This window comes from Seriola aureovittata, chromosome 12 (genome assembly GCF_021018895.1).
Source record: "Seriola aureovittata isolate HTS-2021-v1 ecotype China chromosome 12, ASM2101889v1, whole genome shotgun sequence".
NCBI classification, from domain to species: domain Eukaryota; kingdom Metazoa; phylum Chordata; class Actinopteri; order Carangiformes; family Carangidae; genus Seriola; species Seriola aureovittata.
Genome location: NC_079375.1, coordinates 7,596,732 through 7,612,071, shown reverse-complemented (window position 1 = coordinate 7,612,071; position 15,340 = coordinate 7,596,732). Strand labels below are relative to the sequence as shown.

The 15,340-nt window shown below is 39.2% G+C and overlaps 2 protein-coding genes across 2 annotated transcripts in view; both read left to right on the top strand.

Annotated features, from left to right (window-relative positions):
- The first annotated feature begins 3,636 nt into the window (after positions 1–3,636).
- On the top strand, positions 3,637–7,798 carry LOC130178252 (cathepsin Z). Its single transcript, XM_056390322.1, has 6 exons — positions 3,637–3,791; positions 4,652–4,815; positions 5,055–5,234; positions 6,058–6,208; positions 7,190–7,355; positions 7,565–7,798. Exons 1-6 carry the CDS (start codon positions 3,664–3,666, stop codon positions 7,676–7,678), a joined length of 903 nt encoding a protein of 300 aa, XP_056246297.1. The 5' UTR covers positions 3,637–3,663; the 3' UTR covers positions 7,679–7,798.
- Positions 7,799–12,297: 4,499 nt separating this feature from the next.
- The window catches only part of mppe1 (metallophosphoesterase 1), a 12,557-nt gene continuing 9,514 nt past the window's right edge, over positions 12,298–15,340 (top strand). The window contains exons 1-3 of the mRNA XM_056390928.1: positions 12,298–12,849; positions 12,982–13,090; positions 14,635–14,738. Of these exons, the coding sequence (XP_056246903.1) occupies positions 12,599–12,849; positions 12,982–13,090; positions 14,635–14,738 (464 nt within the window). The 5' untranslated portion in view covers positions 12,298–12,598. The remainder of the gene's footprint in view (positions 12,850–12,981; positions 13,091–14,634; positions 14,739–15,340) is intronic.

Here is a 15,340-nt window from a genome sequence, read left to right as displayed (position 1 = left end):
TGTGTGTGTGTTCAATATTCACATGGATGCACTTTCGATGCACTCTAAAGGTGCTGCTGCTTAAGTGGGCTGTTTAGTGTCTTTCTGTGGTGGCTGCGGGTAGATCGTCTCTTTAGGAATTTAGACAGATATATAGCCTATCCTGCTGTCATATGAAAACCTGATAACTCTAAAAATAAATCATAAGCTGTATATGAAAAATACAAATACAAATATATGCTAATCAAGCTGCAAACAAGGCAGTTTTTATATAGTTTGAAATTAAAGGTCTTTTTTAAGCCATCATGTAACAAGTAGACTATCTACAGCTACGCCTGCAGGTCTGTGAGGCTGCACTAACAGTGGTACTTTCAGCTAAATGCTAACATCAGCACGCTAATAGGCCATTATGCTGGTTTCTAACATTTGCTAATTACAGCTGAGTCTGATGGGAATGAGATTAGTTTTGCAGGTATTTGAAGGTGCAAGAAGATGAGTTAATGGATCACCGAAGAGATTATAATCAAGCTTAAGCAGCACATTAACGGCTGTATCAAATTTCACGAGAATCCATTCAATGGTGATTAACATAATGCACTCAAAACCACAAATGTCAACTGCATGATAGCTGTAGAAGTCACCCAAGTCAGTATGATACAACATCTGGGGACAACGAACGTGTTTGCAAAATTCTGTGTTTTTAGATGTTTAGATATTTCAAGAGAGAGGTGAAAATTTTGAACCATTAGTGATGTTAGACCAAAAGTCAGGGGGTTTCCTCTCTGTGTAAAATTGAATTACTTTTTATCTGGTCGTTGTTCAGATATTTCAGTCTGGATGAACTGACTGGCTCAACTCTGCCATTCATAGATATTCAATCAATTATAAAAAGGCAGTCTCTGCAAATATAATAGACATGATGCCCTATATATTCAGAAATGCGAGACAAATGGACAGAATGGAAGCTATTTTATTATCGCAAACTGATGCAGGATAATGGCATTCATTAACTGATGACTGAAGTGGTGTCATCAAGGTTTCTATCATCTCAGCGTTAGGAGGCAGGAAGATGCTCATGTTAATGCACATGCCCAGGATGTCGGCCTCATCATAAAGAAGTGATATGTTGACAAACATCTTGTATTACCTCTGGGCTGTTTCTAACATTACACTACATCTTAAAAGATTTACAGCACTCAGACTGAAGGACTGCCTAATGCTGTTAGGCCAAGCATTAAGGAAGACTGTTTGTGCCTCTGAATAACTCCCAAAGCAGGGAAGAGTTTAGCTTTTAACACAACAACTATGACCTAAGAGGTCAAAGGTCATCAGGACTTCAATCCTCTGGTCCTGCAGCAGACAACAGTGTCTATGATGCTAGACACAATGGACTTCTTAGGAGGAGTGGGTGGTGTCTGCTCTCAGAGAAAAAAAAACGCTGAGTGTGTCTTTGATTGAAATGCAGTGGACTTTCAGTCAATTAGATTCAGGCAGAGCAGTTTGCACCGTTATTATCTTAACTTTTCATCTAGTGACTGGTTCCAAGTTTGATGCTACATTATTTTAGGAGCTTTAAACACAGACTGATTAATTATCAGAGGTTCGCGACTCCTTCTGGGAACAACCTTTCCGATCCTTGCTGTCACATACATCATCATTATCTGATGTTCACAGTCATGATTCAGTATTTACCCTGTGACGATGTGCTGGTTATATTATCGTTGTACCAACTTCACCTCAGACCCCTTACTGTAACCAGTGATTTCAGAATTACTTTAGACATCCCCCTGAATCAATAGCTGTCCAATAGAAAGCAGCAGAAAATTTAAATACTTGAGTGAAGTAACTCAAGAGTTTAGCTGCATACGTACTTGAGCAAATACTTGGCTTTGCCAAAGAAATGCACTTTGTTTCTTGCTGCTATTGGTGAGAGTATGAGCAGAAATTATTTTGGTCAATAGTGGATGCTGTCAGAAGAGATACTAGTAATTCTGCTTCCTCTGTGATCAGTCTCTTTCCATATGATGATTGTTGAGGTTGCAATATATATACATGAATACATGAGCACTCAGTGGCACCTAAATCTCATAAGTTTCAGGTTGGTGTAAGTTTTTTATTTACAAAGATTGCTTAATTATTGGCTCACAGTCTGCCATGTAATACTCGTTTGACTGATAACAAGATATTGAGACAATTCGGACACAATCCTCTATGGAAGAATTACTGTAACCTCTTCTTTATGTATAAATGATTGTAACATGATGACTTTATGAATTACTCATAACATTTCATTGTGTGGTCAGTTACAGTTGACTAATGTATATAAACTTGTTACCGTAGGAAGAGTGGTTACATAACCTTAGAAAATTAAAAACATACGCGTCATATGTGTGCTCTGCTACTTAAACGAATAACCTCCACACAGTTTTCATCTGACTGGAGATCTAATTAGCAAGAGATGAGTGTGCAGAGCATTTCATTTGCGATGTAACTAGTTCTTCTCATATCAGTCCAATCTGGGTTGTGACCCAGGAGAAGACATCTAGCTAATTCTTAGAGCCCATCTCTTACAGTTTACACCAACATCAACACATGAACATCCTCTCCTCTTACTGCTGGACAGCTTTTACATTGAGCTGCCCAACATCATCATCATCAGCAGGAGAAAACCCACGAATTGAAGATGGATTACACAACATACAACAACTGGTGAGTAGTGTTCCTGTTAAGGGTTCATTAGGTGCCTAATGCACATCTAATCAGATTCTAGTTTAATCATTAAAAGTACAAAAAATAGTGCCCCCCCCCTCACAGAAACAGACCTTGATTGAAGTTGAGCCTCAGTCTGTAATTTAATAACATTGTTAAGAGCTGGATAGTACCCATGATAACCCAACCAGTCATCAGGTGCTGCATTAGGTGTAGGCTAATGTGATTGTAACAGGGAACTGACTGTGCTGTTTAAAAGTTTCCTGCTGAGCCTGCAAAATCTACTCTGCTGTTTTTATTTAGTGGACATCGTTATTAGATCACTGTGGTGAAAAGCAAAAGGGGTCAGCAGAGGGAAGGGATAATAACAATTACAACAATACAAACTAAAATATTACAAATAGTGAAAAAAGTACATGCTCAACTTGAAGAAAGAAAGAAATTCTGTCAATAAATCAAGAACAACAAACACTGTTCCTAAATTTAGACTTCTTTCACTTTTAAGGATTTCCATGAACAGTCATAAATCACAAAACCTGCCAATCTTCTGTGCACATTGTGAAGGTAATTTGATGCCTTCTTCATCTTTTAACATAGCTTTTTATTTATTATATACTGCCCCTGTTTTAGTTACAAGTGTGTGGCTGCTATGTGTTTATTATGTATAAAGAATTATTTTGTCTAATACAATCCCCTGTTCTGTATTGTGTTATACAGTGTTTTTGTATCTTCTCCTATGAACACATATTTTATCATTTTGTTCATGTGTTTTACTATATTGTTTTTCATTACCTGTTTAAACATCAGTGTCAACTTGTGGATGTGTACAAGTGGAGTTGTAGTTGTTGACAAATACATTAATAAACGCATATCTGCTTACGGCATCTGTGCTGTTCAGCGGAGGGCGTCATGATCGCTCTGACCCACAGGGGGCGCTGTCTGCGCGCGTGCATCAGACCGGGGAGGCGAGCCAACATGGCGTCCTCTACTACTGTTCCGCTTCTGTTTTGTTTAGCATCGTTTTCATTGCGAATTAGCTCCTCCGGACTTCTAACTGAGCCTTGTTACAAACCCATCAGAGACCATAGACCAGACTCGGTCAAGTAAGTGACGAGAAAATGTACAGTTTCTACTGACACCTCCACATTTCAGTGTTGTTGTGAGTGAGCTATCGTTACTCCTAAGCTGTGATTTAAAAGAAATAACATATTAACGTTGGGACGTTAACCGTCAACCGTTGCCGATTTAACTATTATCAATAACGCTATAAATAACCTTAATTTTCATAGTATTCCCACAAACCTATCTGTATTTATGAATGCGTCTGTATAATGATTATGTCACAGTAACTTCAAAGCTAGTAACTCAGCCTGGTGGTATTATTAGTAACTCAAGAAAAATGAAAAGCATATTCATTAGCTTGTGTGTTTATGGGTCAATTACCACAAAAAGCAGTCATTTTTAGTCTCTTTAGGGTTATTTTGCATCTCTTTTGTAATCATTTTCAGTCTCTTTCTTGTAATTTTTATGTCTCTTTATGGTCCTTTTTCCTCTCGTTGGGATTGTTTTGCATCTCACTGAGCTTCATGAATATCCAATAAGAAATATAAAGACTTCATACTTCAAACATGAGCGGTCAGAGGGGCCCTGTGCCTGTGCTCCATAGGCCTGTTCAGTAATCCATACATGGTTTTTACACTTTACTTAACTAATATACAACTTACAATCAAGTCAATGAGTAAGTGGTCTCAGACTTTTCGACCCCACTGTGTACATATATGTAACATGTGAAAAAAGTGATAATTTCACGTACTATCTATCTATCAAATGATGTGCAGTCTATCTGACCTCCATGACCACACTGTCCCGAGACGAGATGTAATTAGTCCCAAAGTGAAAACACCTGTGTGAGTGAACATTTATTACAACAAAATAAAAGAGTCTTATCCTTCACTTACTGTAGGACACAGGCCCGGCCGCATGAGTATGTGAAGGTGTCGGACCTTCCTCCATTGTGGGACTGGAGGAACATCCAGGGGAAGAACTATGTGAGCATCACAAGGAACCAACACATCCCCCAGTACTGTGGTTCCTGCTGGGCCATGGGAGCCACCAGCGCATTAGCTGGTAACCGCGGCAACGGAGGGAGGGAGGGAGAAAACAAGATAGGAAAAGAGGGATGGATATGATACCAATATGTATAATATTATGTAATTTCAAAATATGCTTATTACACAGTTTGTTACTGCAGTTTTTGTTGACTGCATTGTCATAGTGAGTATGAACAACAACAAGAAAAGAAAGAAAAGACCAAGGAAATGTTACCATTTCAGCTTGGTAATATTTGTTATATGCTTTTGTCCAAGACCGTATCAACATCAAACGTGGAGGAGCGTGGCCGTCGGCCTACCTGTCAGTCCAGAACGTGATCGACTGCGGGAAGGCGGGCTCTTGTTATGGAGGAGATCACCTAGGAGTCTACGCCTACGCCCATGAGAGAGGCATCCCTGATGAAACCTGCAACAACTACCAAGCCAAAAACCAAAGTAAGAAATATACAGTTTCTCCTATGATCACTATGTCTGCTGGTAAAGTTGCACTATATTGCAAAAATATGTGGACAGAGATACTTTTAGTCTGGGGCTATCTTTCTTTTTTTGATAGTTAGTTCTAATAAAGAGAAATCTTAAAGAAACTGTATGCAATTATATTCTAGACCAAAATGTGGTTCCAACTTTGTAGCAACAGTTTGGAGAAGACCCGTCCGTGTTTCAATATGATGGTACTCATGAGTACAAAGCCAGGTCCATAAAGACATGGTTTTCCCAGTTTGGTCTGGAAGAACTTGATTGGCCTGAATAGAACCCTGATTTCAACCTCATTCAACACCTTTGGGATGAACTGGAACACTGAGTGTGAGCCAGGCCTTTTCATCCATCATCAATGGCTTATCTCACTAATGCTCTTGTGGATAAAATGGGAGCAAATCCCTGCAGCCAAGTTCCAAAATCTGGTGGAAAGCCTGAAACAAGAAAAAAAGTTGAGGCTGTTATAGCAGCATATTAATACTATGAGTTTGGAGTGAGATGTTCAACATTCATGTATGGGTGTAATGGTTTGCTATCAACATATTTTTTTCCATTTTAGTGGAAAAACTGATGACCTAAAGTTATCTGCAGTGTTTGTTTTTTTTTTGTTGTTGTCATTTTCAAGATAGACATCTCTTTAAATGGTATTTGTTTGCTTTACATGAAAGATTTCAAACATTAATAAGTCATGGAATTACTTGTAAAATGAATGTTGCAGTGCTGCACTCTAAATAATTAAAACACAGTCTTGTCTTTTTATTTTGGTCTTGATGGTGCACAGAGTGTGAGCTGTTTAACGAGTGTGGCACCTGCTCCTTCTTTGAGTCGTGTGCTGTCGTGAAGAACTACACCGTGTGGAAAGTGGGAGACTATGGAGAAGTTTCTGGAAGAGACCACATGAAAGCTGAAATTTACACCAACGGGCCCATCAGGTAGTGTAAGTCATCCTCCCCAGTCATTTCTAATTATTCATCCACCTACATCCCCTGTGTGAAGGAGGAGATTCAGCCTAAACTTTTCACAGAGCGCTTCTTAGTCATAGTTTGATTTTTATTAGTTATGTATATTTAATAATATTAAAACCTTTGAGGACATTATACAGCACTGACTGTACTTTTATTTCACTCAGATAAGTATTAAAATACAGTGAATTATATGAATTTAAAGCCATAGCATGAAATTGAAATGATCATAAACAGACGTCTATGTCTTTCACAATTTATTTGTTTTAATAAACGCAGCTGAACTTTATGTCACTTAGCAATTCACTATTCTTTACAATATCTTGCCCATATAAATAATTTAACAACCTGAACTAGCTGTGATTCTTTAAGTGAAGGTTTGGCTTTGGCAGCTCTATGTTGTATTTAAATTAATTCCATGCAGTATTAACAAGGTCTTAAAAAGTCCTTTCTATTACCTGCAAGAACTTGTAATGTATGGCCTTAAATAAGGATCAAAAAGATTTTGAACTTGTGGATTTATTTTCATAAATAATGTGACAGCCTGTAGTTTTACCCTTTGTAAACCTGTAAGAAAACATTGCCTGCGAAATTCTAGTTTGTGAATATGATGGTAGTTTTAGAAAGAAAGCAATGAGAATGTCTAAATAAAATATGTGCACAAATGATATCTACACTAAGAGGGAAAAGAACTGCTTTTGTGAACATACGAGAGCAGCTTCAAAGCAGAAACTGATGTGTGAAAAGGTTCCCACACTGCATACGACACATTTAAGTTACAGTACAAATTGTGGCTTGTGCAGCCAAAAGCAGAGACAAAGCTCAGTTTTGACCCTTCTTTGAGTCTGTAAAGTGCTCTTTCTAAGATTTATCACAACACTTTAAAGAAATGTTTCAAATGTTACTTCAGCAGGTTGCAGAACTTCAGAAACTCCTTTCGCTGTCTTTCAGTTGTGCCCTGATGGCCACCAACGGCCTGGAGAAATACTCTGGAGGGATTTTCTCAGAGTTTCACCCCCTCTCTTTACCAAATCATATCGTGTCTGTGGCCGGCTGGGGTGTGGCAGAGGACGGGACTGAGTACTGGGCTGTCAGGAACTCCTGGGGAGAGTTTTGGGTTGGTTTTCTTCTCTCTGCACCACACCCTGCCTGCATAGCCTGCCTCAGTCTGAAGCTAAATTTTTGCACACAAGCTTCTCTCTCATAGAGATAGTGTTCATGTTGAAAGATTTCAGGGAAGAACAGTCAGTATTTTAAGTCATTTTCACTGACATTGTGCTTCTTGCTTGCAGCGTCAATAATGTTGTGTTGTCTTTTTGTTTTCAGGGAGAACATGGATGGGCGAGAATAGTCACTAGTGCCTATAAAGGAGGAAAAGGCAACTGGTTCAACCTGGGTATTGAGAAGAACTGTGCATATGGAGACCCTATTGTTACATAGACACCTCGACAAACTGATAGACTCTAGTTGTGTCATGTTGGGCTTATTGAAATAACTGTTGATGGGTTTATACCACTTTGGGTAAAGTGGAAAATTAAAGGAGTAGTTTAACTAGTTGAAGTAAGTTTGTTTGTTTTCTTGCTGAGAGTTAACCCAAAGTTTAAAAATGCCAGTTTGCTGTTTTACTTTGGGTTTTTGCCAAACTGTTTCTTGGCTCAGAGATGTGCTTCGTGGAGATTCAACTGGTTCGGCCCAAGAAATAATTTGGCACACAGCTGCCGGTAAAACCACAACACACAGCTTTTACACTTTGGTTTTGGTGCAGATAAAACAAAAGAGTTAATATGTTGATTAGTGAGCTTTAGATTTACCTGAAGTTTCCCGTTTCCATTCTTTGTGCTAAAATAAGCTAAACTAAGGTAATCTCCACCTAGCTCTAGTTTCACATTTAAAGAACAGACAGAGTTGACAGAGTGAATAAGATTATTTCAAACATGTCTAGCTTTAAGTTAAAGGAGGAAAGAATTGCTTCATTCTGATGTTCACTGATGTGTTGAACACATTCATTTTTCATAATTTATAGAAACACATGGAAAGCCTTGTAAAATTTTGTTAGATGAAGTAAAGTTCAGAGCTCTCCACAAGCTTAATCACAATCAGACTCTCAATTTGTATAAATATTCAAACACAGAATTAGAACATAATTCGTCGAAAATGCAGCCTGAACAGATTACCTGCTCCTGAATTCAATTTTAAGCTTGAATTAACTCCATCTGCAAAAACTGCAGGTTCTTCACCTCAGATCCACTATCACACATTTCTAGGGAAACTATTCCTCTGAACAACAGGCAAGCTGAGTCACTCGCATTTAAATTCACCTGTGGTGAAACAACGTTGGCAGGTCTGAAGAAAGGGGAACTTTGCAGTTACACCCCCCACACACACACACACACACACACACACACAGGATACTGCATGACATCTGCAGAAACAGCTTCTAATGAGCATCTGAAGGCTGAGCAGTTACACTAATGTAACATGAATCAAATCTGGTTTGACACATTATCGGAGAGAACTAGCACATACTGTAAGCAGCTCTCGCTAACACGAACAGGATGCTTTTTCTAATATGCATGAATGTGTTTTCTGCACACTTGAAGAAAATAGGGACACTGAGGTCACATCCTCAGCATTTATTATTATTTTTTGCAGACTAGTATTTTTAGACTAAGTATATTTAAGTATATTCAACTACTTTAAGGCTGACAAAAAAATTAAATGATTAAACCTTTTATTCCGTTTCTCAGCAGTGTGGACGAACATTTAAAATGTTGACCTTTTTTACTTTGGGGAGTAAAAGTTCTAGGTATGAAGAAAAATGCCTGACTCCAAACCACAGATTTATTTAAATGGACAATGTTTTGATCCCAGTCAGTTCTGCATTATGTGAAAATGTTTACAAAATGGTTACCTCATCCACAAGTACACCAACAGGCTGACTGGCTCTATGATAACAGGAGTGGTGAAAAGAGCTCTCCACTGATACACATTAAGTTCAGTATCATTCAGCCTGTGAACTGTTGAATGTCTTCTGTGATTCTGGAGGGAACCACTCAAAGTTTAACAATATAACCCTAATGGTTTCATCAGTCACTACTGAATAGCATTATGGGAAATGCAAGGTCCGGTACTTTTGGAGTTTGAGCCGGAGTAGCGACTAAACGTCAGGATACCTCGGCCTCAGCTGCACAGACTTAGACTGCTTTTTAAAAAACGTCACATGTGAGTCCTGCAACTTTAAAAGTAAATCAAAGTAAATCACTAAGTTACTGAGTTCTCCCTTATCCAGGGTGATAAACATGCCAAAAACAATTCAAGTACATAAATCCAAAAGGGTAAGGGTACAGAGGCTGTGATATATATATATAGATGATATATATATGTGATATAAATCCACAACATTCTGGCAGGACAGAGAAGCAGCTACAGCAGCAAACGTCTCATCTCACTGCGCTGAAGAACAGAGAGGTTCAGGAGATCCTTTGTTCCCACTGCCATCAGGCTATACAACACCTATAAATAAAGTATCTATCTATCTATCTATCTATCTAACAGTTTTAATTCATTCACATTCAAATAGTGAATATGACAAAACATTTCTACATACAATATATATGCATCAAATTTTTCTGTTAATATACACTAAGATAGTTGTATGTTACTGTCCAGAAAGCTATCAACTGAAAACTATACCATAAATCTAAACCCATAAAAGAAAAAAGTTGAATTGCATATTGTGCATTGAACTGCATTATGCATATTGCATAATGTATCACTGTGTCTGTACTCCTACTCTTTAAGACTGATTCACCTCAGAGTCAGTGTAGAGGAGTTCACTTTCTCAGTAGCCTTGCACCTTTAAACAACATGTACAGACAATATCATTTAACAGTGAAATTAATGAAAAATAAATAGTTAAATAGTTTCACAGACTACAGTTTTGATGTCTGGTAAATTTCTTGCTGGTTATGTGGGACTTCTACTACTACATATGATGATTATTTTCTTTATGAATTGATTGATTGAGTATAACATGCCAGAAAATAGTGAAAAAAGACCTTCATTATTCCCTGAAGCCCAAAATAACACATTCTACCATGTATACTGGGATTCAATAGGCATCTAACAACAAATGTTTGCCCCAGGGGTTCGCCCCTAGGAGGTCAATCCAGTCATGACCCTGACTGTGCTTGAAAGCAGGATTTGTAACATAAAGGATTGTAAATTGCGTTTCTTGATTGTTTTCACTCAAAGGAGAGGGGCTTCAAATTAGAAATTCAACTCAGCAGTGGTGTGGTTTCATGTTGTTTGGTGTTTGGTGCTGATTGGTTTCAAGATTTAAAGGAGAAAGAGTTGACAAGGTTCCATTTTAAATTTGAAGGCGAATACTCTTCATGTCCAAAAGGTCTGTTTGGGTGGAGCAAGGTCAAGCTGCACATCTGGAGGGGAGCCGTGTTTTTGAGTCTATACCCTTTTGGTTTCTAGAAACAAAAATGCTCATTCTAGTGTAGAAGAATGAGCATTTTTCAAACATATGACATGAATCTTGAAAATATGAAAAAACTGAGATGCCTTTCCCTTGAATCATGCTGCCCTGCCTCAATGTCCCTCTGTGCTGCTGCTGCTGCTGCTGCTGCTGTTGCAGTGCTCTACTTTTCACTCCTGCAGCTTCCTCTTTCTGGATGAATCAAATCTCACTCTGAATGCCTGGGTGAGGACAGGACCGATGCGAAAGGTGTAAAAATTCCTTCTCCTCTGTGCATGTGTGAACAGACATGCATCTTACAAACCAACTGGTTCAGCAGGTAACTCTACTCTGAGGCCATAATTAGAACAGTGTTCGAGCCTTTTCCTGTGAGGAACTCCTCAGTGGTTCCAGCTCCAGAGCCGACAGAGAGCTGCACACATACGCAGTCTCCTGGTGATTAGATTTCTGTTCTTAATCACTTAATCTCATTTGTCCCATAGTTGTTGGCCCCTTTCCCTCTGTCAGTATTTGTGGGGTTTTGTGAGCTGATGCCAGGATTACTGGTTACTGAGATTTATCAATACGACAGTTTTAATATTTTTTTCAAGCTGATAACTTGGCTTTTTAAATAACTTTGAGTACAAGTAGTTTTCTCCTGCCTACCCCCCCCCCATCTCTTCTCCATCAAAAAACAACAACAAAAAAAAAAACATATAGTCAAGCTCGCAGGTATGAGCAAGAAAAGTACCGGAAGTTGCTGTTTTTTGCTTTTAAGTTGAGTTAAATTTTCCATGTCGGGAAAAAACAATTGAGTAAAACAAAAAGTCAAAGTTATTAAAAAAAAAAAAATAAAGCATAGTCCAGTAGTGCAGTGTAGCCTAAGTACTTTTATTCAAGTAGGCAACTAATTGTAGGCTACTTCAATGCAGTTCTGAGGTACTTTACTTGAGTATTTCTGTGTTTCCATTCTGTGCTACTTTATACTCCTTTAGCCCACTCCACTAAATTTATCAGCCTCAAATTACTTTTTATAATACATTTACTACAAAATACATTTGATAAGATTTTGGTGTCTCCCAACCTTTTTGCCTTTTGACCACCACACAAAAAAGTGTCTAAAGTGTCAAAGAAACATCTCACCTGTAAACTAAGCCAAACATTTCATGGCTCCAGCTTCGCAAATGTTAGTTTTGTACTGTGTTTCCTTTTAATTATGTAAACGACTTGAATGTATTTTTTAATCATTTTGAGGTGTGGACTCTTTGTTGGATAAAATAAGCATTGTGAATGAGCTTTTTGGGCTCTGGGGTAAGTGTGATGGACATTTCTCACTATTTTCAGATTTTTTTACAACCCAAACAATCAGTCAATTATTAGAGAAAATAATCAGGAGGAAATAATCACTAGTCACAATCATATGAAAAATCTGATTAAAATCAACCAAATACAACATTGAAATGCTGCTTACGTGTAATGTAGTGTCTTTACAATGTGGTATTAGTACTTTTACTTAAGGATAACTGTCATTTTACCGTAAAAGATTGTCTTTACTGTTTTATTTTGGAAAAACTATCAGCGGAAGTGTTGCTTCTAGCTTGACCATTGAGAGCGGAGAGGTGCTGTGGTCGTGAAACAGCGGCTGGTGACTGATCCCTCAGGTCTCTCTCCAGAAGCAGAGGACATCTTTAGCCTTTTATCCTATATTTTATATTTTCTCTCGAATCACTCGGACTTGGTGCTTTTTCTTTTATCCTCATAGTGAACTTGCCATGAGCATCACACGGCCGGAGACCTGAGCAGTCGGGTCTGGAAGAGGTGAAGATGCCTCATGGACCGCTCCATCGCCACCAGTGCGCCAGTTCAGGGCATCCCAAACGCCGAATAACAAAGAAATGCCGAGGTTTAGCGTCAGATGGATGGTTGCGGTGGTGCTGATTCTCGTGGTCGGCGGTGCTTTCTTCTTCTGCGAGTATCTCATCTACTTCCCAACCATCCTCAAGTGCGCCTGGCCGAAGATCAGCCATGCACGGGGGGGAGAGGGCATCGACGGCCGGCCGATGGACTCAGCGGTCCGCGCTATGGTGCTGTCGGACACCCACCTCCTGGGAGCCGTCGGGGGACACTGGTTCGACAAGCTGAGGAGGTAATGTCATTGTTTATTTTTATATTTTTAGGCAATCCATCTCTACCCCTGCTTCCACCCGTCTGGGCTCCGCAGGAGTGATTTGTAAACAAAAACAAGAAATAACGCTGACTTATGTATCCAAACGCACAGGGAATGGCAGATGGAGCGGGCTTTCCAGACGGCTCTGTGGCTGCTCAGGCCCGAAATAGTCTTTATTCTCGGGGATATCTTCGACGAAGGCAAGTGGAGCTCGCAGAAGGTAACGTACAGCTCCTTTCCCCCTTCTTGATCTGTGTGCAAACCCACAGTACTCATAATGGTGCTTGTGAGACAATAGTATGTGGAAGAAGAGCAGAGGCCAGTGCTCTCCGGTCATCATCATCATCATCATCACCATCATGATCATGTACCATCCAGGCCCGAGAGGCTGCAGGATTTGTGGCAAACACCAACAACAGTAGCTGCAGCCTGTATCCTCTCAGCCCTCATCATCCTGCTTCAGGAAAAATCGCCCTGGGAATTCTCACACATCTCTCACTGGATTGTCAAAAAGCATCCATCAAGGCCAGCAAGTGCAGCACTGAAGGAACGCCTCATTAAAAAAGGAAACAGAGCTCGCAGGCTGCAAAATCTTCACTAATCTACTATGTTTCCCCTTCAGCTTTCCTCACTCATTTTTTACACTTGGTTTGCATCTCATCTAATTTGCATTCTATGGAGTTTTTTGCTCAAATCTTTGATGTTCCAGGGAAAGAAATGCGGAAAGCAGGGCTGCAACTGGTGATTGATTTCATTATGGCCCAATCTGTCGATTATTTTCTGAACTAATCCATGTATTGTTCGGTCTGTTTGTCAGAAAACAGTGAAAAATGCCTCTCAAGTTACCAGAACCCACGACGATGACTTGGAATTGCTTGATTTGCCTGAAATAAGTCTCAAACCAAGAAAAATATTTCCAATATTGATTAATCTGTTCTTCATAAATCAATTGATCATGTGAGCCACATTATCAAATGATAGTTACAGTATAATAATAAAATGTAGGCAGCTAATAAATATTTGATCAATTGTGGATCAACATAAGTTTGAAAATAGTGAGAAATAACCACCAACATTTCCTAAAATCCCGAGGTTACATCTTCAGACTGCCTGATTTGTCCGACCAACAGTTCAAACCCAAAATACATTCAATTTAAAGTGAGATATAACATTTAAAAAAAGAAGCAAATCAGCACATTTTAGAACCTGAAACCAACAACTATTGGCCATTCGTGCCTGATAAATGACTTCAAAGCTTGACCAATCATCAAAATATTTTCCCATTACTGATTGTTTTCACTCTAAACTGAAAAATTGTCCCAAATCTCAAAGAAATCTAAGTCGATGATATAAAACTAAGAAAAAGCAGCCAAATTTGAGAGGCTGAAAGGAGCAAACCTTTGGTATTTTTGCTTGATAAATGTCTTTAACGATGAATTGATTTAAATTATCAGCGAATGATTGATTAATCATTTCAGAACTAATTAAAAGGAGCAGCAGGGAGTAATTCAGTCAGTATGAAAAATATTAAAACCCACAGCACTGATGTAATTAAAAAGGTCCCTGTGGGCTTCGGCCCCTACAGATGCAAAATTGAATCTGGAGTCTGAATCAAAGCAGCCCGGGTCACCCACGGGGGCTGCAGGGTGACCCTCAGAGACCCCATTAACTCTCACGAGCTTCCGAGGGGAGTTTTTTTTTTCCGTACTAACGTCCTGCAATGAAACCTGCCTCAGCTGTGTTTGTGTTGTTGTGTATCTGCAGCACTGGGAGGACGACGTGCGGCGCTTCCACAGGATGTTCAGGCACTCCACTGACACAGAACTGGTTGTACTGGTTGGGAACCACGACATTGGTTTCCATTATGAGTAAGAACAAGATTTACTGCATTATTGTTTCACTGTGTAACTTTTGTTCGGGGATACTGGCTGATTCAGCAGCGTATGAGAGGGTTCAGGAGAAGATTTAGCAGACTTTGATTTCACTCTATGTCACTTGTCAGACCACAGAATACCTCAGCATGACGACTTTTTTTAGTGTTCGTCACTGGCCTAGTTACAGAAATATCTGATAACAGACGTCTATTTGTGTTTCTCTTTGACAAGTTTTGTAAGTAGAGAAGACACTTACGGGCTGCCAAGGGAATGTCAATAAAAGCCTCACACTGTTGCACTGCAGAGCAGGCGAACATAATGAAAGGACTCTGTCCACGTTGCATAAGAAACATTTAATTATGAGCCAATCAGAAGGAAAGTTACTGAGCTGTACAAGTGGCTGGATGCAGTAAATGCAGTGAGAGCTGTACTGTAGGTGCCTGTGAGGACACTGACGTCATGTCTAACTTTTGTAGGAATTTGGGGCTTTTAAAAGATAAGACTGTCAATTTTTTATATATTTATTCACTGTCAACAATGATCAGACTGACAAGTATCACCTGTGCAGCAAACACTTTGTACATCTTAGTCCTATG